The sequence below is a fragment of the Pavona decussata genome, unplaced genomic scaffold (assembly GCF_977016875.1).
Source record: "Pavona decussata unplaced genomic scaffold, jaPavDecu1.1 SCAFFOLD_115, whole genome shotgun sequence".
Lineage (NCBI taxonomy): Eukaryota > Metazoa > Cnidaria > Anthozoa > Scleractinia > Agariciidae > Pavona > Pavona decussata.
The window spans coordinates 1,266,662-1,290,197 of NW_028145529.1; the positions used below are offsets into that span (position 1 = coordinate 1,266,662).

Genomic DNA, 23,536 nt, shown 5'->3' on the forward strand with positions numbered 1-23,536 from the left:
GAGTGTCAGTTGTCAGAGTTAGTTGAAGATTGTGAGTTTTTAGTTGTCAAGTAAAGAGAAACCTGAAAATGTGACCAGAGTCTTCTTAGAGTCTTGGTTCCTCCCGCTCAAAGCCAAGCGAGTGCTCAACAATATGGAAACAAGGCTTTTATTTCGCGCCTAAAACGTTGCCAGGTCCGTTCTTTTTTGAGAAACAACCGAATGTGGAAACAAAACTTTAATATTGTATTTATTAAAAAAAAAGAAACAATAACAGAAACGGTAACAGTAACAAATATAAGGTGAATGTTCAGTAAACCTGGAGGAATTTTGAAAATCACTAGTATATTGGAGGCGCGGTGGTGTAGTGGTTAGCGCGTCGGACTTTCGATCGGACGGTCGGAGGATCTGAGGGTCGTTGGTTGGTCTTTTCATTGCTGTGTTTCCTTAGACAAGAAACTTTGCTCCACATTGTCCCTCTTCACCCAGGTGTATAAATGGGTACCGGCGACATACTGCTGGGGGTAACCCTGCGATGGACCAGGGGGGAGTAGCAATACTCCTAGTTGCTTCATGCTACAGAAACCGGGCTAAGCTCCGGCCGTGTGGCTCTTGTGCGACTTTACCTACCTTCCTTCGACGTCGATAGTTTCAGTGACACTTGCATCAAGATAAAAGCTTTCTGGTGCAGCATTTTATGTGAGCTATTAAAGGAAGATGAACCACGCTTGATCTCGATGTTATCTGACAAAATTGAAACAGAACAGGGACGCTTTTTGTAAAAAGGCACTAACGACCCACTAACGTAATAGAAGCGCTTATTAACAAAAACACATTCGAAGGGGGACGGGGGGGGGGGTGCTAATTAGAAAGGGTGCTTATTGAAGAAGGGCGCTCAATCGAATCACCACAGTTATAGCTGGTACTTGTGCGTTGTACTCATGGAGTTTCGTGCAGTGCCTGTCAGGTATCGTACCAACAACAGTGCTTCCAAGACACAAATGACTCGTTCGGCAAAGTCACAAGAATCTCAGGATGGATAGAAAATACCACCGGTTCATATGTTTAATATTTATAACAACCCCAAATTCCATACATACACATGATCAATTTGTTATAAACACGACTACAACTTTGTACACTTTAAACAAATCGGGCTTAACTTCAGACGGTGACAAATTTTACGACCCACCCCAGTGATGTTATGTAACTTGACTCGGTTTTGTCATAATAAATACATGCCTTTTTAATTTCATTGCAGACTACACAATATATACCTAGCACATTTCAATACATACAATTCTTAATTCTTATTGTCGCTAGAGTTTAGAGCAATTTTCAGTTCAGTGTTGAAAAACCAAAACCAAAGTAATTACTCTGGCCAATCACAACAGATGTGAACAACACAATCAGCCAATCAAAACTTGAAGTAAACACATGTAACCTGCGTCAACCGCGGGAAAATATGTGCGACCAGACACGATTGGTTTTGGTTTGGCTTCCCATTGGTTAAGAAAATGGCGCGAACTTTGTCAACCAATCATGAAGTCTAGTAAAGCAAAACCAAAGTAAGCGCGAAATTACTTTCGACACTCAATTGAAAACCGCTCTATCATCAGATAAAACAATTAGCTGACGAAACACTTCTAATATAACTACAGTCGAACCTGTATATAACGGTCACCCTTGGGAAATGGCCAGGTGACCGTTATACACAGGGTGACTGCTGTACACAGGTTTCCTTTAAACTCCCCCAGAAGTCAATAAATAGCATTTTTATGTACAAATTATCACTCAATTTACGTTTTAGTGACAATAACGAGTAACAGCAACGCAATAATCAGGACAAAAAAAAGGCCTATAAAATGTCCGTGGTGTACTTTTAGGGAGGTGCAGTATACTCAGCTAAGTTTCCTTGTAGGAATCAAGGTCAAGCTCTACGGCATCGCTGCCTCTCTTTCGCGTCTCAGTAGGGCTAGCTGCAATTTCATCATCTTCGTCATCAAAGAGATAGTTCCGACCTCCGACCTCCAGTTGGGTTTTGAGTCATCGATATATCCCTGGCATTATTCGTTAATCGTAACCCAATTTCGTGACCGTTATATACAGGTAGAAGATAATGAAATTGTGGATTAAGGAAGTCTAAAGGGTGACCGCGTCCGTTATATACAGTGACCGCTATATGCAGGTCAACTTAACAGTAAATATAAGGGACGATTTTTGGGAAGTTGTTCTGTGACCGTTATACACAGGGTGACCGCTATATACAGGGCCGTTATATACAGGTTTGACTGTATCCATTTCTCATTTTTCCAGCTTGAGGTGAATAAAACTCAGTAACATTTATACACAGGGACACCCGGCAACGGTCCATTTCACAAGCTTAATCGCCTGGAAAATTCGGCTTTAGTAAAGCGGAAAAAAAAATTTTCTTCGGCAAACTGTCAGCGCAAAATGTGGTACCAATAAAAAACTGATTCCTTTCGTTCTCGAACAGGCAAATACAGTGTTAAAAATGCGAAAAAAGGTCAACCAGGCAACACGATCTTTGAAAACGTTGGCTACGTGAAGAAAAAAAACCCAGGATTCGTGGAAAGAACAAACTAACTACCAAGAAGTGGCTAAGTTTTAATTAATGAATGTAAATATATGAAACATATATTTGAACTGCAGATGAAAGATCGCATAGAAGAAAGATCCTCGCAGTTACTACGCAACTTAAGCAGTTGCGAAAAGAAAGCCTGAAAAAAATTCAGGCTTGAACGGGATTCGAACCCATGACCTCTGCGATGCCGGTGCAGTGCTCTACCAACTGAGCTATCAAGCCAACTGGGAGCTGGTCTTATTGTGAATTCGTAATATACCCATGAAGGACTAATATATAAATGTAAATATATGAAACATATATTTGAACTGCGGATGAAAGATCGCATAGAAGAAAGATCCTCGCAGTTACTACGTAACTGGGCACTGCCCTGGCATCGCAGAGGTCATGGCTTCGAATCCCGTTCAAGCCTGAATTTTTTTCAGGCTTTCTTTTCGCAACTGCTTAAGTTGCGTAGTAACTGCGAGGATCTTTCTTCTATGCGATAAGTTTCATTATTGTACACAACATTTAGTCTAAATAACACTAGGTTTTAACTTGTAAATAAAAACGGCTTATTTTAAGTAATAATATTAAATAATTATGACTTAAATTACACTAAAACACCTGACGACACCTTAACATACGAATGACAGAAGTAACACTATATTTCCTCTTTCCATTTGTATCGGTATCTGCTTTTTTCGTTGCACGCTGTATTTGGCACTCATCTTCTTCAACAACTCATTGAAAGACCATGTAACTCTGTACAATGTAAAAATTCTAAAAATTGTCCGCATATGAGACCAGGTTCTGTCGTTGTACTTAGTCGACATTCTTGCTTCTTTTGGAAGCCTGAGTGAAACACTCTTTCTTTATTCTTTTTCCTGTCTCATCTATTTTACCATCTTTCTCATCATATCCCTGCACAAAGTAACAAATCCAGAAAGTTACTGAAGCAGACAGTAGATCATTTTTTTCATCCAGTGAGTTGGTAAGCCAGACTATTTTGAGCCAATAAGTCAGTCAGTCAGTCAGTCAGTCAGTTAGTCAGTCAGTCAGTCAGTCAGTCAGTCAGTCAGCGAGCCAGCCAGCCAGTCAGCCAGTCAGTCAGCCAGCCAGCAAGCCAGTCAGTCAGTCAGCCAGTCAGCAAGCCAGTCAGCCAGCCAGCAAGGCAGCCAGCCAGCCAGCCAGCCAGTCGGCCACTCAGTCAGCCAGCCAGCAAGCCAGTCAGGCAGCCAGCCAGCCAGCCAGCCATCCACATGGTCAGTGGATCGGCCAGGTAGCCAATCGGTCGGTCGGTCAGTCAGTGATTTCGACACAACCACTGAGCCAGGAGTCATACATGTACCAGTCTCCGAATATACGAGATATTCAGTCAAACAGTCAAACAAACGACAAGAGACTCGTACCTGATTGCATTTAGTTTCTCCTCAACCGACTCCCAAGGATGACGATCTTCACTGAACTCAAGAAGCTCTACAGGAGAAAAAAAAATAACGAAACGAGTCGTCACAGAGCAGTTGAACAATGAAAAAGGGAAAAGTAAACGCGTAATTGTGTCCTGCAAGATAAATGCCTAACAAGCTTCACTTCCAACCTTTTGCAAGTTTCATTTCACTGATCCAATCGCCCTCTTTGTAATACTTCACACGCAAGTTCTGCAAGGATAACAATATACAAAACATTCTACTTTCAAGCATAGGATCGTTAGGCATCCTATTTACTTTCCGACTGGGTCTGACTATTCTGCTATAAGCTGAATGCATCGAGTCCTTTTCTTACATGAACTACAAGGGAACAATTAGAAGGGGTCTAGGTAGCGTTAAAAATCTATTAAAACATACACTTGTAATGCTAGTTTTTACTTTACCACTTATAAGTAATCTGGTGTACGTTTTGTCGATAGTGGTGTTTTTCGCTTAAATGATTACAAACGTTTTACACTGTACTCTGGGAAAGAGAAACGGAATCATCTGATTGGAGTTTGGTTAAAGCAAAGACCTCTGCTTCACTGATGAGTTCATTAGCAAAGATAAGACGTTTGTGCCTAACTGGTTCATATTGAGATCACAGACAAAGGCAAAAGCTTTTCTGTGTTTCCTACAAGCTGCCGTTTATCCTGAATTGAAGTCTGGTATTTCGAGGACGAGTCCATATGGCAGCGATGGTCTGGGGTTGAGCATTGTTGGAACTGATTGATGCACGCTTTTTTCAAGAACAATATGTTAGTCCCAAGCTCTCTGCTATTTCATTTACCAGCATTTTCTTCTTCTTTACTACCACATTGCATTCAATATTGCTGACCCTAGCAGTTCGTAGGAGGCGTGTAATATATTGATCCTAGTACATGGTCACCACCAGTCTCCCAGAAGAGTAGTGGTAACAGCATCCGACCCAACCTCGTACCCAAGGTCCCTCCTCTTAAAAATCCTGGGGACCCCGGGAACAAGGTTGCATCCAACCAGTGTAGGAATTCCGCCGGGGACTGGGATTTATTCGTCTCATGCTCGTAACAAGATTGGAATTTCATGTTTTCTAAGCTTTCATCCCTGGCTAGTGCACCGATGATCCATAACCCTCGCACACTCCACCCCTCCCAAATCTGACTTACAAGAAATCTGAAAAATTTCTCAAATCTTCTCTTAACTTCAATCCCTTAACTTCTTTGTAATTATTAGTCCTAGCCCGGTATCTTACAGGAGCTTAACTGCGATGTTACACAAACTCGGGCACATTATACTGCGAAGTTCCAGAAATTCATTTGAGTTCGGAAAAACGCTGCCGTTTGCAGTCGAAACACGATGATAGCCCAAGGCTTTCTGAAGACTTTTGAGAAACAGACTCCATGGGCAGGATTAAAAGTGTTAGTCAAGGCGCTTGCTGAAGCGGGCCTTAATTTATGTAAGACGATTAGATTCTAAGGAAACGGTGATAATGGGTCAGTGGGGAGTAGAAACAAATGTTTGGTTTATCCACAGAGTTGATAAAAAGGGTAAATTTAATTGGCCACCGTAAATTAAGACATCCGAGCGCTGACGTCTCGAGCATTTAGCCTTCGTCAGGGGAGCAGGGATGGTGTAGTGGTGAGAGCACTCGCCTCTCACCAATGTGGCCCGAGTTCGATTCCCGGTCTCGGTGTCATATGTGGGTTGAGTTTGTTGTTGGTTCTCGTCCCTAGTCCGAGGGATTTTTGTCCGGGTACTCCGGTTTTCTCCCTCCACAAAACTGAAACCAACATTTCCAACTTCCAATTCGACCTGGAAACAGTGGAGAGAAGAACCACTCCGTGGATTCCACTAAAATTCCTATTTATTCGTCAGAGCGAATCGAGGCTAATGTTCGAAACGGTCAGCACTCGAATCTCTTCACAGTGCCGATTTACCTTTAGTTATCAACTCTGTTGATAAACCAAACATTCTTTAATATTTAGGTAAACTGTCAAGTTTGAAGGTTACCTTGTCACACAGGAGAACTTGAAAATCCTCAAGAAATTGAAAAGAAAAGCTAAGGAAGCTACCATCCACTGTCCTCTGCTGTCAGCATACTGCAAAGGAATTATGCACAAGATTAACAGCAGGCCTAACCAGTCAAACAAATTCATCCACTCCTTGAAGTAGGAATGTCTCTCCCTGAAAAACATGTGACAAAATAAAAAAACAATTATGGGCATTGGAAATGCCCTTCCTGGTTCCAGGATCCAGGACGTTTTCCTCTCCTATGCGCGTCACTTGTGGTGACACGGACGTGTAGTCGTTAGCACGTCAGATGTCAGATCTGAAGGTTTTCGTTTTGACGCCTAGCCTCTGCTGTCATGTTAAATTTCTTTAGGCGTTATTTTTTTTGGCATTTTTCAGACGAGCGGAGGCAAGCGCAAGGCGCGATTCACGCACCCCTCCCCAACAGAAATTGTCTCCTCAAAGTACAAGAGGTTCAAACTTATGGGAATAACATTCCTTTACAATACATTTCATGCGTATGAGTTTAAAATGTTCTTAAATTAATTCAATTACAATCAAGCTATTTACTTTCTCATCTGATTGATTTCTTCACAGATGTAAAAGACAGTCATAAGCAAGGTGACAATCTCACAGAATCCACGTAGGAAATCAGCTGTGTCCTTATAATGGGTTGGGTCCACTATTATTGAACTGTGTATCAAGGAAGATGACAGGACTAACAGGAAAATCACATAGCATATCGCTTGAAGGCTGTAAGCAAACAAAAATATTGTGAATATTACAGCATAACTGACTACCGGGTTTTTTTACATAGTCTATCCATGAATTTGATGGAAAAAGCCTTACCACCCCTCTCCCCTTCCCCAATGATGTGATTTTGTATTTACAGCATTTGTGAGTTACACAATTCAGCCTTTTGGCTGCAAAGTAATTTCCCAACAAACTATCTATCTATCTATCTATCTATCTATCTATCTATCTATCTATCTATCTATCTATCTATCTATCTATCTATCTATCCCACCTAATCAAAGCTGAAATAACAAAAAACGTTTTTGCTTAGAGCCCCCTAAGTTTAGCACTGTCAACTTTCCTGTAAGGGCAAGGGAGTGTAAGACATCTAGCTGTCTCGATCTTTTCTTGTCTGGGGTTGTTGCCTTCATGAGCTCTGGTTTTTCCCTTACCATAATCTAATGCAACCTAAACCTAATCACATTAGCATTCAATACTTGTGGAATTTCTTTCACCTTAGGAACTGGTGCCCATAACTCTGCCATTTTGTTTTGATTAGCATTCTCACAACAGGGTGCTGCAAGGCGTCCTGTAAAAATAATAATAATAATAATAATAATAATAATAATAATAATAATAATAATAATAATAATAATAATAATAAAGGAAAATACAGGGAGATGTAAAGAATCGACCATAAGAGGACACAGAAAAAATCTGAGCCCCAGATGGGATTCGAACCCCCGACCCTCCGTGTTCTAGATCGGATGCGTGATGCGGTTCGTATGTCCAACCCACAAACGAGTCCTCAGTAGCTCAGAGGTTAGAGCATCCGATCTAGAACACGGAGGGTCGTGGGTTCGAATCCCATCTGGGGCTCAGATTTTTCTGTGTCCTCCCTGTAATTTCCTTTATAATATCATGCAGTGACATAGGTTAATAATAATAATAATAATAATAATAATAATAATAATAATAATAATAATAATAATAATAATAATAATAATAATAATAATAATAATAGTATAATAATAGCCATTAGCCATTAGCCAGTAGCCATTTACTATAGTTATGTAGTCTAGAGAGAGACAGCGTTAGAGGAAGCTGGAATTGCCAATCTTCATTTCAAAAGCCCCAATCATGTACTTACCAAATACACTGTTAGTATAAACCACTTGAAAAACCCTGCACATTTTTGGTCAAGACTTATAAAACATAGCCACACAATGGGTCTACTTGCAGAAGTGATAATATTTTCTGACAAGTACAGCTGGTGGTTTATGTGATTAGTGTATAGTCAACCCGATGCCTATTCAAGAAGTGATTTTTTCTGGCCAGAGCTCAAAAACATTAATTTCTGCACTGTAAAGAAATAATTTTGTTTGGAAGACGTTCTGCAATTGAGCTAATTAGCACTCTATTAAAGGGTGACATCTTTTAAGCTAATCACCTTATTCTTAGTCTTTGCAATAAGATGTAAGCAAGACTTGCCCTTCCTGTCAAAATGTTCATTATTGATTTGCTTGTCACCCTCTGAAGACAGCATGTTTGGTGGGCGGCCTGCCTGATCACCGTCCAGGATGTGGTAATAAAAGTGATAGTCCAGTAGATCATCTGGGATTGTGCGCCAAGCTCCTTCAAGTCCTTCTTCCTCTTCATGAGTATCATACTTGTCTTTCCGTTTTGGCAGATGGGGCCAGTGAGGATTAACCATCTGATCTAACACAGCTACTACAGTTTTCTGTTGACCAAGAATGAAAATTGCAGAAAATATTGTCACTTAATATACATGTAACCACAAAAAATGACCCCAAAAGGTTATGATTTGTGGTAAGTGGTTTGTCTCAAAACAAGAGTCTCAGTCATTACATGCAGCAATAATAACTAGAAATACGTGACTCGCAAAACCTCACGAAGCTAGGGCTGGGTGGACAGTTGATTTGGAGTGAAGGAATCGATTCGCTCTGAAGAAGGGCTGATGATCAACAGAAAGATGCGAATGACAGCAACCTCTTTTACAGGGTCTCTGAAGAGGAGAGACCCTGGGAACAAGTGGAATGACAGACATGAATACATTACGCATGTTCGATCACGTGTCACAACTCACCTTCGACTGGTTCTTAGCTTTCTGTAGAGCGGTTTTGTATTACTCGGCTTCTTCTAACGCCCTGTTTAACCTGCAGGAACCAATTCACGTTCAAAAGTGAAAGTGAAAAAGTCAAGGATAGAAACTTCAATAGTTCAATAGTAATGCAATGAAATAGAAATCGTTGGCAGCTAGTGCTCGTTGGTGTAGTGGTTATGGATTGAAGAAATGAAGCAAACGACTCGGGTTCAAAGCTTATATTATTCTGTTAAATATTTTCCTTCTTTTCCTCCTAAGTTTGGCATAAGTTTCACCTCATGTAATTTTAAGTGAATGTCCAAGGTCAGTTTGAGAGATGGGCACTTGTGTGCACTTTTATCACTTACCTAACTTCTGTGACATTTTTATTGGAAGCTGCCTGTTTCTGGTCTCTCTGAATTGAGTCTAGATCCTTAAATTTATAATTGATAGTCAAAACACAGTCACAATAAATGAAATCAAACGTATCATGACCTATCATCTTCCTCCACTAGAAACGGGCATTGCATGCCAACCCATACAACAGATGCAAAGGAGTAGGATGTCAGGTTAGCTTAAAATCTGTAACAGGGTAACAGGGTTCCCACTCATCATAATAATGAAAAATTCCCTAACTATCCACTGATCACGAACCAGTTATCAGCGGCCACCAAAGACAAATCCTTAGGCAATAAAGCCAGCGATAAAGCCACAGAAGTCAACACTTAAGAGGTACTTTTTGGAACCACCTTGCCTTTGTACTGTAAGCAAGCAAACTCATTCACAAAAACCAGTCGCTAGCAAAAAGTTAAATTCCTTGACTTTTCACTTACTTTGGGATAGGATTTAGGAGTCAACGCTGAGCAAATTCCATTGCAGTAGACTGACTGTGAGGTTGGTATCCAGTCTAATCACTTCATTCATCAAATCACTCCCTTCAAAATAACTTTTTTTTTTCACAATAACTATTGATCAAACTGTTTTACCGTGGTAACCTGAACCTGCCAAACAGTTTTTGTAACTGTACATTTCTTGAAACACCAAACAATAGAATTGCCATAATTATCATTGAATGCCAAGTTAGTTATCATGATCACTCTCCCAAAATTGTGCTTGAGCAGTCAAAAATGGTGCTCTGTGCCAATAAACAATACTATTGATGTATGTGGTACATGCATCACCAAAGATGCATTTCTTAAAACTAAATTTGTTTATCTCTAAGATGTAAATCTGGGAGAAGATTGCATGGGGACCCAAGTTGTTGACTTGTTGACTACCTTTCTCAAAGCGACCAGTTGTTGTTCTAATCCTTCATTCTTATGTTTGCACTCATCATAAAGCTTCTTGTACTTGTCAATTTGAGACTGTATAAACAAGAGAGGGCAACATGCTTAGGTGGGAAATAAGAAAGGAGCTTTTAAAGTCACTTTGATGAAAAATAATAATAAAATAAAAAACTGCTATGTGTTTTTCAACAAACACAAAAATGTGAATACACCTTTCCTCAAACAAGACAAGCACATGTACTGGTAGGTACAATGTAGCATAACAGGAGAAACCAACAGCAAGGGCTGGAAGGGTTTACTGTTTGCTGAGGCAATCCATTGTCAACTATAGAGATCCCCTCTGGTGGAAAGGGGAGGGGGGTTGGGGAGGCCAGGCATAGGCAAGGGATTTGACTGCCTGTAATGGGGGCTTATGCTTTAATTAGTGATTCTTTTGGTCAAAAAATGTCAGCTACGTTCAGATTCCCTGCCTTTGACCAGCCTCCCACTCCCCCCTGGAGCTCAATATTGACAGGTGCATAAATAGGACATTATCAATACAGACAGCAAACAGTCCAGCTACCTCCATCTTCTCAAAGACTGGCAAATCTAAGGGAGCTGTCCATGTGGCCCTAGTCTCCTAATTGCCAAAGACAATGCCAAGTGGGCTTAAGTATCTGAATTCACAAACATTTTGAATTTACTTGTGGCACAACTTCTCTTTTATGCCACAGAGCCCCACGGGCCCCTAACATGAAGTTTTGGATCCACCACTGTGTGTAAGCTGTGGTTTAGGTTCTATTAAGCCAGTCAATGTTGTCATCAAAATTAATAGTCACATTTACAAACAGCAAGCAAGGATCAAACAGTGTACTGTAGCCCTGACCTGGAGTCCTTGGTTTGTTTTCTGTAACCTGCCTTGCTCGTCTGTCAATTTCTTCACTTTCTTTTCCACTGTTGTTGACTTCTCCTCCTACAAGAATGACATACCAGTATCATTGTTATGGTACTAGAAATACGTGACTCGCAAAACCTCGCAAAGCTGGGGCTGGGTGGAAAACCCTCTTTACTCGTCCTGTAGCATCAAATGAGGAGATTAAAAGGGGCATAGGTTTTTTTTTTAACAGCATGGTCTTTTCGTAGTTCCACAAGCTAGTTTGTGGTTGAAAATCTATTTCTCACTCAGACGCGACGTAATGTACAACGGGCGTGCAGCGCTGTCGTGTTCGATGAATTTATTTCCCATGGAAAATTATTTTACCGCGGCCACAAACGTGTAATTTCTTCAATGCAATCTTTCACAAAAAAGATTTCTAAAAGAAAGGGAAAACATTCTGGAGAGATAGTTCTGTATCCAGTGAATATTGATGAACATTGCAGTTGAAATTTGATCATGCACGCATATTTTTTCCGATGTATGCAAATTTTTTTTCAGACGACGCCAGACAGTCTGACGTTATTCATACTTTGTTTGCACACTGTTGCCAGGCGACAGCACGGACACCTTCACGGAAATATATAAACATATAAATATATGTTCGGCTCGAATTCGCACGGCTTAGCTCCCGAGCGCGGCCTTCGGCCCGACAAATTTATTAACCTTGCTTCGCGAGGAATTAGTGTTACCTGCTGCTTTGCACTTTGTTTGCAATAAAAACCTACGATTTATATGGGATTTCCATTTTTATCACAAAACTAAACATTGCAGCAACGTTTCCTGAAGGAATTCAAGGCCACACACAAAAATGCCGCTGAATCTGAGCTAAAATAACAAAAAGGGATCTGAAAAATTATGCAACATAATTAGGTCTTTTATGCAATGAGCCCTTCAATTATCATAGCTTTAGGCAGTGAATTCTTCTCTGAATAAAACCAGTTGACCCTTGATCTTTCCTCCTGCCAGAGTGGGGAATTACAGGCCAGGAATGAACTTTTAAAATACATTATTAAAATACATTCTTTGATAAGGTTGGAGCACACAGTTCATACGATGGACATGTATTGATGCTAATCTCAAAAGGAGGACATGGCTTGTGTACCTTTTTATTGCATTCTGTCACAACTCTGTCCAGCTCTTCCTGCATAACCCTCAGTTTGGCCTTAAGAAATCTTATTGTGGCCTCTGTGAACAACAAAATGAAATGCCAATTATTAACAGACCAAGATTACGTTCAACTTGATAAATGTTCATGACCTCAAGAAGTCAGCTGCAGATCTTGAAAAGATGGTCTTTGAAAATGCCATGCCTAGAGTTGTCTTTAATAATAATTGTTTTGAGGAGAACAAAAGCTACACATAGATACGAAACGCAGATAATTCATTTTGTAATTAATTAACATGAGAATACCTGATTTAATTTTTTTTAACAATGTTAACCACATAATGTTTGGTGGTAAGTTGCAATTCACAACAAAATTTTCCCCAGAACTCTAACTGGTGCAGGGCCTTAATAAAAGAACTGCTTTCAAGGTTGTCTTTATCAAGAAGCAAAAGTATAATTATTGCCTCAAATACCAGTGGCCAAGCAGAGACCAAAAAACACTTAAGTTAGCAACAAAGTGTTCAAATCTTACTTTCTTTCCACACTGAGAAATAAGTGACTGTCAGGCACTGTAATGCACTGCATAAGCATTGATGCAAAAATATCACTATCATCATTGTCACCACAAAGCGTTACAAGTGATACATCTTCACTGTATTCAAGACCAAAAATATTGCAAAGCCCGCCAACACAACTTCAGCTAAGAATCTAGTGACAGATTTTTACAAACCTGATCCCATTTCCTCAGCGCCAACAGGCAAAACATTGTCATCAACAGTTGTTGTGTAACTATCATCTTGTGCATCATCTTCCAGCGCACTGATGGCATTTGCCAGAGTAATCCTGTCATGAAGCAATGTCCACTGTTGGATCAGTAGGAACAGGAGTATGTTTTACGCTCCCTGGGGCAGGTGCTGTCTTGGATTTAGGTCTGGAAGAATAAACAGGAAGTAATGAGAGTGGTTGCATAGTTACAGTCTACTTCTTTTTCCCAATGACATATAGTTTTCAGACAAAATTAGTGAAAAAATCAAGACAATGTTCCAAGTGTGCCTACTTTTTGTATACACAACAGATTTTATTTGCTTCGTTCTTGGCCCCACGTTAAATTACAAAAAAGATTGCTTGTGAAAGTCATGGCCAATGCTTTTAACATACTGGCTGTTTGCTGTAAAATCCAGGAAAATCCAGCCTTCAGGCAAAATAATATTGATCATCATATTTAAGAAACCAATACAATATATAAGGCTGCTTCCTAACAGGAGCCCGGTAGCCTGGGAGCCCAAACAGTGCACTGGGCACCTATCACTTCACATGTTGGACTCCTAACTTCTCAGCTTTTGGCCCTGTGTGTTCCTTGAAATTTTTCTTAGACAACAGCCTTGAATATACACTGGGTATGATAAGCATATTAATTTTGGAACATATGAAACAGATATATTTGAACTGCAGATGAAAGAATGAATAGGTTAATGAACATCATCATTAATGAACATAGCAGTTACGTATGCACAATATGCAAAAAATTGCAAAAAGAAAGTCTGAGAAAATTCAGGCTTGAATGGAATTCAAACCCATGACCTCTGCAACGCCAGTGTAGTGCTCAATTGAGTTATCACGCCAACTGGGAACTGATCATTTTGTAAATTTGTTTACAACCATATACCTGTCATGGTGAAGTGATGGTTAAGGAGAATATAATTAGTATGAAATTTAAGAACACAAAAAACTGAGCAAGCACGATATTTGAGGGGCGAGTCCTGGAAGCATTCTGAACATCACTTTATCTTTGACGGGAATTTTTTTTTTTTACACGCTTTATTTAAATACGCAAATACACTTAGGTTGCTTACACTTATATAAATTACTTACACTTATACAGTATTTGAATTTTACAAAGTACTTTTCTGTAAAGTTAAAAGTGGAAAAAAAAGACAACTAAGTAATTGAGAAGAAGAAAAGAAAAGAAGAAAAAAATTATTAAGATAACAAAAGAAGTTAAACAAAAAAACTACAAAATCAAGCCTCCGCATTAGCTTACATATGAGAGTTAAGAAAAAAAATGCATTACATCGTTCATTTTGATTGAGAGCAGAAATTCCATTTAAGCACATTTTTCTAATTTCCATTGAATAGTAATTTTGTTTACAATTTCATCTAAATACAATTCTTTCTGAAGGTGTTTAGAGGAGTAGATATATTGTTTGACCAAGATGATGAGATGATGAGATGATGTACCCGTCAAAGATTTACTTTGACGAATTAACAAAATGACCAGCTTGCATTTGGCTTGATAGCTCAGTTAATTACTTTTTCCAGGAAGCTGCTTTCTGAGGGAGCTTCAACTGCCTTTGCACTAAAAAAATAAGGAAACATGGTCTTCACCTTGTTGTCTTTGTTCTTGACGCAGGCCTTGATCCCTGCTTAGCAGCTGCACTACTTAAAGGTCTGACATGGCTGCCACCCCTGCCTGCAGCTGATCTCTACAATAATACACAATAAAAGGGATTATTGTAAGGCTAAACTGGGCCATCACCAAATGGGGGCATTCTGATTGGTTTGCTAGGAAGTCCAAATTTTACTCAAATACTGCTACTTTGAGATGAACCACTAGCTCACATGGGTTTGGTTGACACAGACTGATTTTGCTAATAAAGTTTGAAAGGCAATGGTTTCATGTCAAGTAGAAACATCACTCCCTTAATTTTGTCTGGCCTACAATTTTGTCACGGTGCCATAATTAATTCTTAGAAAGTGGGGAGAATAAACATGTGTTTGAAGTATTTAGCTATCCTTTTCTCCTCAGGTACAATTGTACATGTAAATGGCAAATAATGTCTTTGCTTTTGAAACATTTGCAAACCAGCCATGATAATAAACCTTTGTTGAACTAATCTTGACTAATAGTAATAATAATCTGTTTATCAATAACAGCAATAATTACAATTAACAAATTATTACAATCATTAATTCTTTCTTTTCTTCCATTGAAATTATCAATAAAATCTGTTTATTAATAATAAAAGACACACAATGTATCTACTTTATGGCATGTATAAATATAACAAAAAAGTCACAAATCAATACCTGTTTGTTAGCTGCTGAAGAGGGTTTGGTGACTTGTGAAATATCTGCTGATGGTAACATATCACTGAAAAAAAGAGTCATATACTTAACACTGTAACTGAGCAGGGGAGAGCTTGGCTATTAAAATGATAGTGATCAATCCCAAAGAGTACTAGACATGCTTTACCTCAGTTCATATATTTATTGGTGAATTAATTTCCTTCTAGATGAGTATTAAAGTGTGACCATTCAAGTGAATTCAAAGTTAATAAATTAATTTACGTTATTTAAACCAGCTCCCTGACATTTTTAGCTTCTTAGTTATTTCAGGGAGCTGGTAAGCCCTTAACATTTCAAAATGAACTAAATGTATTAATAACTTTATAATCGGGGTAATAAAGTCTTGTTGTTGTTGTCGTTAATAAAACAGAAATTTTCATTTTAAATAAACTCTGTTTCTTGTTACAATGTTCTCAGTGAAATTTGGTATTTTAGTATTCAGTTTGAATCTGACTGTACTTGAATGTCGAACACTGAAGTGCACACCTCCCTTCCCTCTAATTTTTTCCTTTTTTGTGCATCTCCTATCAACATGTACTTGTTAAGCATTGCATAATACTAAAACCCCAGGGGGAACCTGACTGAAAAAACAACCTGAGCAAAACACTAAATACTGGTATCCATGGGAAGGTAAAGAAGTGGTGGGTGCCTGGACAAGTGGGTCTACAGGGGTATAGTAAAATGTGGATTTAGGAGAAGAAGGAGCCTGAAGTGTGATCCAAGAGTGATAGGAAGTGGCAGAAATTGAGAAAAAAAATATTACAGCACTCTGTTATAAGGTACAAAGAGGTGGGAGTCACTAGAAAAAGGGTGGGACCTGTTGGGGGGAGGGGGGAACCAGGAATGATAGGCAAAAGAAATCATAGGGAAGTGTGCAACCATGTATCCCCCACTAGAGACTAAGCTTGTATAAATACGGGAATAATATTTTAGTTTACTTATTAAATAAGTCTTTAACTACATACTCCAAGTCATCTGGTAATTCCACCTCTGTAACAGTAGGTCTAGCAAGAAGCTCTTCCTGATCAAGCTAAAGGATTACACAAAAAAGCAGTTAATACCAAAACTAAACCTTCCCATGTTGTCACGATCAAGGTGACAAGATACACTGGAGGAAACATCAGACTCATGTGCATGAAAGTCAGAGATCAACTAACAACAGCATAGCATGGTTGCATATGGCAGAATGGGGAGCACTGTAACAAAAGTAACAGTTAAGTTACCAACAGAAACTGTAACGTCACAGTTTTGCCACTAGGCAACCTTTAATACCAAAGTCACTCCATTAAAGAAATTGCATACTTAGTTGAGTCTCAATCCAGAAACCAAGAAATGGGAAAATTATATTGCAAGAGACTAGGGTACCCTGTACAATTAAACTATAAAATCACGGAGCATACATGTACCAGTACTTATAGATAATTTGCACCCAATATGGCTCCAAGACTGTGCAGTCTACTTTTGGAACAGATGCAAAAACTAACAGTAAATAAAATAAATAAACAAATTGACTTTCTTTAACAAGGGTGACACTTAACAGCCCGTTATGACTGACAAACCTGTGGCCGTCAGATTCAGGATCAAACTGGAATTTGTAAAATATGTCAGGTTTTGAAGAGCAGGGAAAACTGGACTGAGACCAACACAACTCAAGCCACGTAATTTTTATGATACTGAGTCTGGGAATCAAACCCAGGCCACACTGCTGGGAGGTGAGTGCTCTCACCATGTACCACTGTGCCATCCCTACTCTCCACAGAGCAAATATGTATATTAAATAAACATCCTATTCTTGTAAATTTTGTTACATGCAAAATGGATCAACAACAATGTAAACATAGCACTCCTGTTTTACCATGACTTCTTCTGCCTCCTTGATTAAACTTGCAGTTCTTTCTTCCAGCTCTGCATTAAGTCGCCTGGAAAGCAAGCAAAGAATTTATCAAAACAATATCAATTGGTAATAGTTTTTCTTATACAAAGCTCCCACAAGCTGCATAATTCAGAAGCTAAAGGACCACTTACACGGTTACAAATACTCTTATTATACAGCAAACTGAGTGGATCCTAAAGGTGTTAGATGAAGAAGGACGTAATGCGCCAGTATCAATTCGAAACTTCAACATCTCCCCAGGCATTTAAACTTTTGACAATATTAGGTCCTTCAAATTTCCCCCAGGACAAATTTTCAGATTCATTCATATCACTATTAATGCTTTGCAGACAAAGATATATTAATACCTTCAAAAACTATTTTGAAGCCGTTATGAGTGAGCCATTCGTTCACAAAGGCGAAATCCTAGCTGTCCTGTCAAAATTCAAATCTACATGTTGTCCCACAGAACTATGTTTTGGGTTTCACTTTAAAACAACAAAGAACGAAGTTGAAATTTTTAACTAACATGTATTCTTCCTCCTTGCTTAGAAGGCCCTGTGTGATGTTCTTCGTCTTTCCAGAAGGAGGCTTTTCCAAGGATGAAGATTTGATAAGCGAACTGCCAACTGATTTTCGTCCGCCATTTGTAGCAGCAGAAGTGGGCCGTTTAGCGGCGGAACTAGGGCGTGAGGACTGGGAAAAATAGTTATAAACGTGAGATATTATGTTTTATTTTTTTCTGAAGCATCTCCGCGGGCCGGAATCTCAAATCCTCGAATCTGATTGGCTAATCGCGTGCTCGTAACCGGTCCAGCTTTTTACGATACGGACCACGGTCCGGATTTTTATCCGCTCTATTCGCGGCAAATTGAAATAGTTGCGAAAGTTTACAAACAAAGGCCATAGTTAAACGTAAACAACTTCCCGTGGAAATATGTAAGGAAAATATAAATTCTGAAGAAAATGGATTCAGACGAGAGTGTACACAGCGAAAGTGAATTTTACTACCCAGAAGAAGAAACCCCCAACGAAACGACGGCATTAAAATATGAAGAAGTTGAACAAGACAGGCAATTAAGAAATTCAAGATTTTATTCACTCACTTCGCCCTGATAACACTAAAAAAAAGACAACTTACGATCTGAACATTTGGCGAAGATACTGTACCTCAGTTGGAGAGACAAGAACCTTGGAAAAAAATCCTCCTAACGAGCTCAACATTCTGCTGTGCAGATTTTTCATGGACGTCCGTAAAAAAGATGGCGGAGTGTACGAGCCAGGTACACTTGCATCGCTCCAGAGAAGTATTCAGCGCTAGTTCATTTGTATCTAAAGTTTGCCAGCCATCGTCCTGAAGAAATGAAGAGACCCGAGGCGCCTTTCTTCCTGTCTTCCTGACAATAAACCACAAAAGAAAGCCTGCAGATCCGGTGTGGTACAGTCGAGCTCCTCTCGGAAAAAACAAGATTGGAGAATTTTGACAAAGGCTGCGAAGAATGCAGGACTGCCTGAAAATGTAACCAACCACTCTGTGCGAAAACCTGCATTTCAAGGCTGATGGATGCAGAAATTCCTGTTTATTATGTAGCTCAGCGGAGTGGACCTAAGAATTCAAAAAGCTTAGATTCCTACCAAATTGCTTCCGACGACCACCAGCGCAAGATGTCCTTGCTACTGAGCAGCCGGAAACGAAATCTCCCATCTCTTCAAACGATGCACCGCTTAATCAAACAGTCAAAGCCTTGCAGCACCCATTCAAGCCGAGAGAAGACAAGCAAGCTTCTTCAGGCGAGGATCCCTTCACTGGTTTTCTTTTGCTGGTTCGAAAATCAGTAAAATTGAAGACTGCACGTTCAATTTCTCTTTCAATACAGCGCCTTGCAGTAGTGGTGAAAGCTCGGCTCGGTCAAAGCCGCGAAAACGCCACATTATCATCTCAGATGACTCAGACTCAGATTAACTTGAACTTGCTATTGGAAAGTTAGTTTTCACAAATCCAGGGACGTTTTAAACATGTATCGAGCCGTTAAGAAAAGTAAACTTCGCCGTGTTTGAGTCTTCATTCATAATTTTTATCACTCGATCGATATTTTTAGACCTTTTGGACATGCGTGTCATCATTTGCAGCATGTCAACATTCATCCACTTTTGACGTTTGACAGATGATTGTCATTTCAATGACTCTTAAATGGTTTTTTCTTTTTTTACATGATGACTTGCGAGTGAAAATAAAATTAAACTTCCTATAAACATGCCACTTAAATTGATGCCCTATTTACATTTGTTTCATAGGATTTTGTTACCACTTTCCTCCTCCAGCCTTAAACTTACACTCTTACAAACGTCCCAGCGAAAAAAAAGCAAACAAACAGAAAAAAATAAATAAGTTATTTACCGGTCTAGGTCGGTCCGTATGAGAAAAAACTGTGCCCTTGGTCTTGAGTACGGCCCTCGGCCTTCGGCCTCGGGCCGTACTCAAAACCTCGGGCACAGTTTTTTCCCATACGGACCTCCCGCCCGGTAAATAACAAATATATTAGACCACAATTGTTTTTACCGTCCGCTACATCAAAAGCAAAAATAACATATAAGCTCACCATTTATACAGCAACAACTTTTAATACAAGTACATGTGTACTAGACCGCCATTCCCGGCTTTCATATCGTGAGAGACTGGGGCGATTTTTCTTCGGCTTTGTTTTCGGACGTTTTGCGTGACGATCGATAAAAGCGTATGCAAGGGTCCTGCGAGGAAGGGAGGTCATGTTTTCGGATGCATCGCCAGTACGCGGTGCGATTATCAGATATGGATCAGGGTTGGGGCGAGTCCTAAGTCTAACAACAACAACAACAACAACAACAAGATTTTATTATGTAAAAAAGAAAAACATAAAGGAACCGTCGGTGGTTATCCCTATCAAGGACATGACGCTACATAAGTAAGACCTCTTTTAGAAACAACACTTAGGATATATTTTATCTTAGGAGGGCACTGTGCATCTGGCCCCTGGGCTGGAATATTTTGCGCTTAGATGTCTAATATTTCCAAAGGAAACAAGAGACGTCGACACGCAGGCTAAGGCAAAATAGCTAAACACAAAAATGCATACCAACGCCAAACTTGACGTGGACTAGGACGTGTGTGTTAACATAGGTGAAAAAAGGCACCCTTTTGAACGATGCCATAGCCCACTACATCGAGTAGACTCTCCCCACACCCCGTCCGGCCGGGGCCTGCACAACCGCCTATCCGCGGCCGGCCCTACATCACGCAAGAGGACGAGGTCACGCAACACGGGGTTGTTACGTGCCGAGCATGGCTGAACAGCGTGAACTTGTGGGTCGTCCCCTTATTTCTAATGCAGAAGCCTATTCAAAATCTCTCATCAGTTTTATTTCGTCACTGGAACCTATAAATGTGACTTTAAAGTGCATTGAGGAGCACGTTGTACCTTTAATAAGCTTTCTTCTCGAGAACCATTCGCCGCCATTTTGTATTCTCAGTGTTGGAAGTGGAGAAGGCTACAACGATTTGCCTTTCATTGAAATGCTGAGCAAAGCTGCCGGCAAACCTCTATTCTTTGTACGTGCTGTAGAGCCAGACAAAATGAAGTTGGACGCCTTTTGTGCTAAAGCGAAAGATTTGCCTGAGAGTTTCAAGATGAGAGCTGATATTGAATTTGATTGGTGCCCCATGACTTACCAAGAGTACGTGGAACAGAAAAAGAAAGACGAGGTGAAATTCGATGTGATACACTTTCTACACAGCATTTATTACGTAAATGTTGAATCAGCACTCAAGCATTGCTACGAGGAAGAGATTGGCGCTAAAGGAGTAATTTTCTCGTTTACTCAAAATGTAAACAGCCCCTATGTAAGATATGGAAGTACATTTTCTTCACAAGGTTTGGTTTGGAGTCCTGGAGCTTACTACAGCAACAAAGAAGTTAGAGATGTGGCTAAAAAGAATGGTTGGAAATATGTGGAGTGTTCGGGTGAGAGCATAACTGGTGACCTAACTGCAATTTTTGATTGCTCTTCTGAGCAGGGAAATCTTTTGTTGGATTTTCTGACACAGTGTGTAAATGTAAGCCTATCTACAAGCCAAGAAAATTTACAAAAAATTCTCAACTTCTGGGAAAATGAATGCATTGATGATGGTAATGGCAAAAAGAGGATTTCTTTCCAAACTAGAACAGTCATCATTTTTAAAGGAATTTAAACATCTGATTATCAGGTGCAGAAAAATGCAAATAATTATTATATTGTATGCTTATAATGCCACTGGGAACATGACAGTCATCAAATAATAATAATAATAATAATAATAATAATAATAATAATAATAATAATAATTATAATAATAATAATAATAATAATAATAATAATAATAATAGTGTGGTAGTGGAGTTGTACGAGCAGCTTATGCCCACTAAGGTGTACACAGTTCACAAATCAGGTGCAGAACAGGGCGACATCACGTGTAGACTGTGTGGGAAATCTCCTGAGGTGCTTGTGCAGGTGGTAGTGGGGTGCTCTGCTCTGGCTCAGTCTAAATACCAAGAAAGACACAACGCAGCACTGAAAGTCCTCTTCTTGGAGATGACGAGGGATGTGAGGCTGATTGATTCAGTCCCTCCCTGGTACTTGTGTGCAGTGCCCAAACCAGTCTATGAGTCATCTGAGGTATTAGCGTTTTGGGATGTTCCAGTTTATGCGGAACACACCATCGTCAAGGCTAACAGAAAACATGTTTCCCTTCGTTTCTTAACCCATTGAACCAAGTAACTTAATTTTACTTGGCAGTCTCGTATGAGTGAGATCATTTGAAACTCAATATTGAAAATTGGGTGAGGGAGGGAAAACCAAAAAAAAAGTAGGAAATTGAAACCCTCGACACTTTTCACGATGGTTGTAGTTTGCTAGCGTGGCCCATTGAAAGGCCTTTTTGCACATTAAACTACCAACTTCAAAAAAGGTACAAACTAGGGCTTTCCCGATAAAAAACTCTATGCAGACGAAATTTTAGTTTAAATCTCTGTTTATCGGTAATTGATTTCATATTCTGGTCGTCGTTTTGTCCTTGTACAGTGTTCCATGTTTAAATAAGACCTCTCATATTTTTTTTCCAAGAAAAAGGGTGAAGTCGTTTTGTTGTTAGCCGACATCATTTTGGGCAGCGGACGTAAATTCACGTGCAAAGTGTGTGAGACTTGATGGTGTGATAGTAGTCAACTTATGTCTTACAAACCTCCAAACCTGAAATGCGAGTTTTCAACACCAAAAGTGCTAAAAATATTGAGAGAATGGATAAGGGAATAACCATCTTAGTTTTGTAGGAGACTGAAGTAGGCGCGAAAAGAAAGCCTGAAAAATAGCTTAAAGCCTAAAGAATGTTTTTTGTCAGGCTTTTTTACGGTAACTACTTGAAATGCGTACATAACTACTTTGGTCATCCACTTATTCATTCCTTTATCCGCAGTTCATGTATTTCATAAATTATATTTCACTCCCATCAATATTGAGAGAGTAGACATTTTTTTCATTTGTTGCAAGCAGTCGGGGCAACTGGGATCGTTGCTAACAGTTTTGACTTGTTGCGTCAAGCTGACCCTAGTAAACACTATTGCTGAGTGACTATCGGGTCGTAGTTTCTCGTGAAACTTTTATATTCATCAAATGATATCTAGCCTTCATCTGCAAGGTTGAAACAAAAAGGACAAATACATGTTGTTAGCGACATTTCGAGTTGTGTTACATTATGTACATTCTGACAATTATCACGTGTTATGTCATTCGCCGTGGTTGAACTGGAACACTCTGTTATGGAACTTGACTCGAGAGCGTCGAGATAGTTTTGTATTGTAAAAGGTTTACAGTCGTTGAATAGAATCTACACGTGTGAAGAGTTCAATCCATCTCGGGTATTTCCCAATCGCGCAAGAGCACTATCACGTCACGTGATAATTTTAAACCAATCAGACTCGCAAAAAATAAACTGGTGAGCTGTAAAAGGAGATGACGATAAATAGCACCTTAAAAAGTGGAGACCCGTTGTTGCCATGTAGAACTCGACAGTGGTGAAAGTTCGATCTCGGATTTTTAGCGTGCATGGGGGTATATAAAGAGAACTGTTTCTTTTCCCCTAGCTGAAAAGGAAGCCTAACCAATCGGGTTTCGGTTCACCACTCGCCGCAATTCTCCTTGTTTGTCTTTGAAAATCGCCTTTTTATAGCACATATGCTGTGATTACCAAAAAAAAGGAAATCTATATATATAGTATTTGAAATTTGAAGTCCTTGTTAGCAAGATTTCTGAAGATTACAACCTGTACTGTGACACAGGGACTTTGTAGTGTTTTTTTTTTT

At 39.5% G+C, this 23,536-nt stretch overlaps 2 protein-coding genes and 1 pseudogene across 3 annotated transcripts in view; 1 reads left to right on the forward strand and 2 right to left on the reverse strand.

The window, feature by feature from the left end:
• The window catches only part of LOC146469938 (histamine N-methyltransferase-like), a 68,406-nt gene extending 46,061 nt beyond the window's left edge, over window positions 1-22,345 (forward strand). Inside the window, exon 2 of the mRNA XM_085122777.1 lies at window positions 19,910-22,345. Coding sequence (XP_084978903.1) covers window positions 20,485-21,390 — 906 coding nt within the window. The 5' untranslated portion in view covers window positions 19,910-20,484 and the 3' untranslated portion in view covers window positions 21,391-22,345. The remainder of the gene's footprint in view (window positions 1-19,909) is intronic.
• LOC146469945 (uncharacterized) overlaps window positions 1-23,536 on the reverse strand; it is a 60,451-nt gene that overhangs the window by 2,946 nt on the left and 33,969 nt on the right. The window lies entirely within an intron of this gene.
• On the reverse strand, window positions 1,031-19,997 carry LOC146469947 (uncharacterized; annotated as a pseudogene). Its single transcript, XR_014867115.1, has 18 exons — window positions 19,766-19,997; window positions 17,695-17,861; window positions 17,148-17,211; window positions 16,258-16,322; window positions 15,254-15,317; window positions 14,552-14,649; window positions 12,897-13,097; window positions 12,165-12,247; window positions 11,012-11,098; window positions 10,138-10,224; window positions 8,207-8,497; window positions 7,272-7,345; window positions 6,592-6,774; window positions 6,022-6,195; window positions 4,823-4,871; window positions 4,164-4,224; window positions 3,976-4,042; window positions 1,031-3,487 (listed from the first exon to the last, which is right to left on the reverse strand). The product of XR_014867115.1 is annotated as an uncharacterized LOC146469947 (transcript).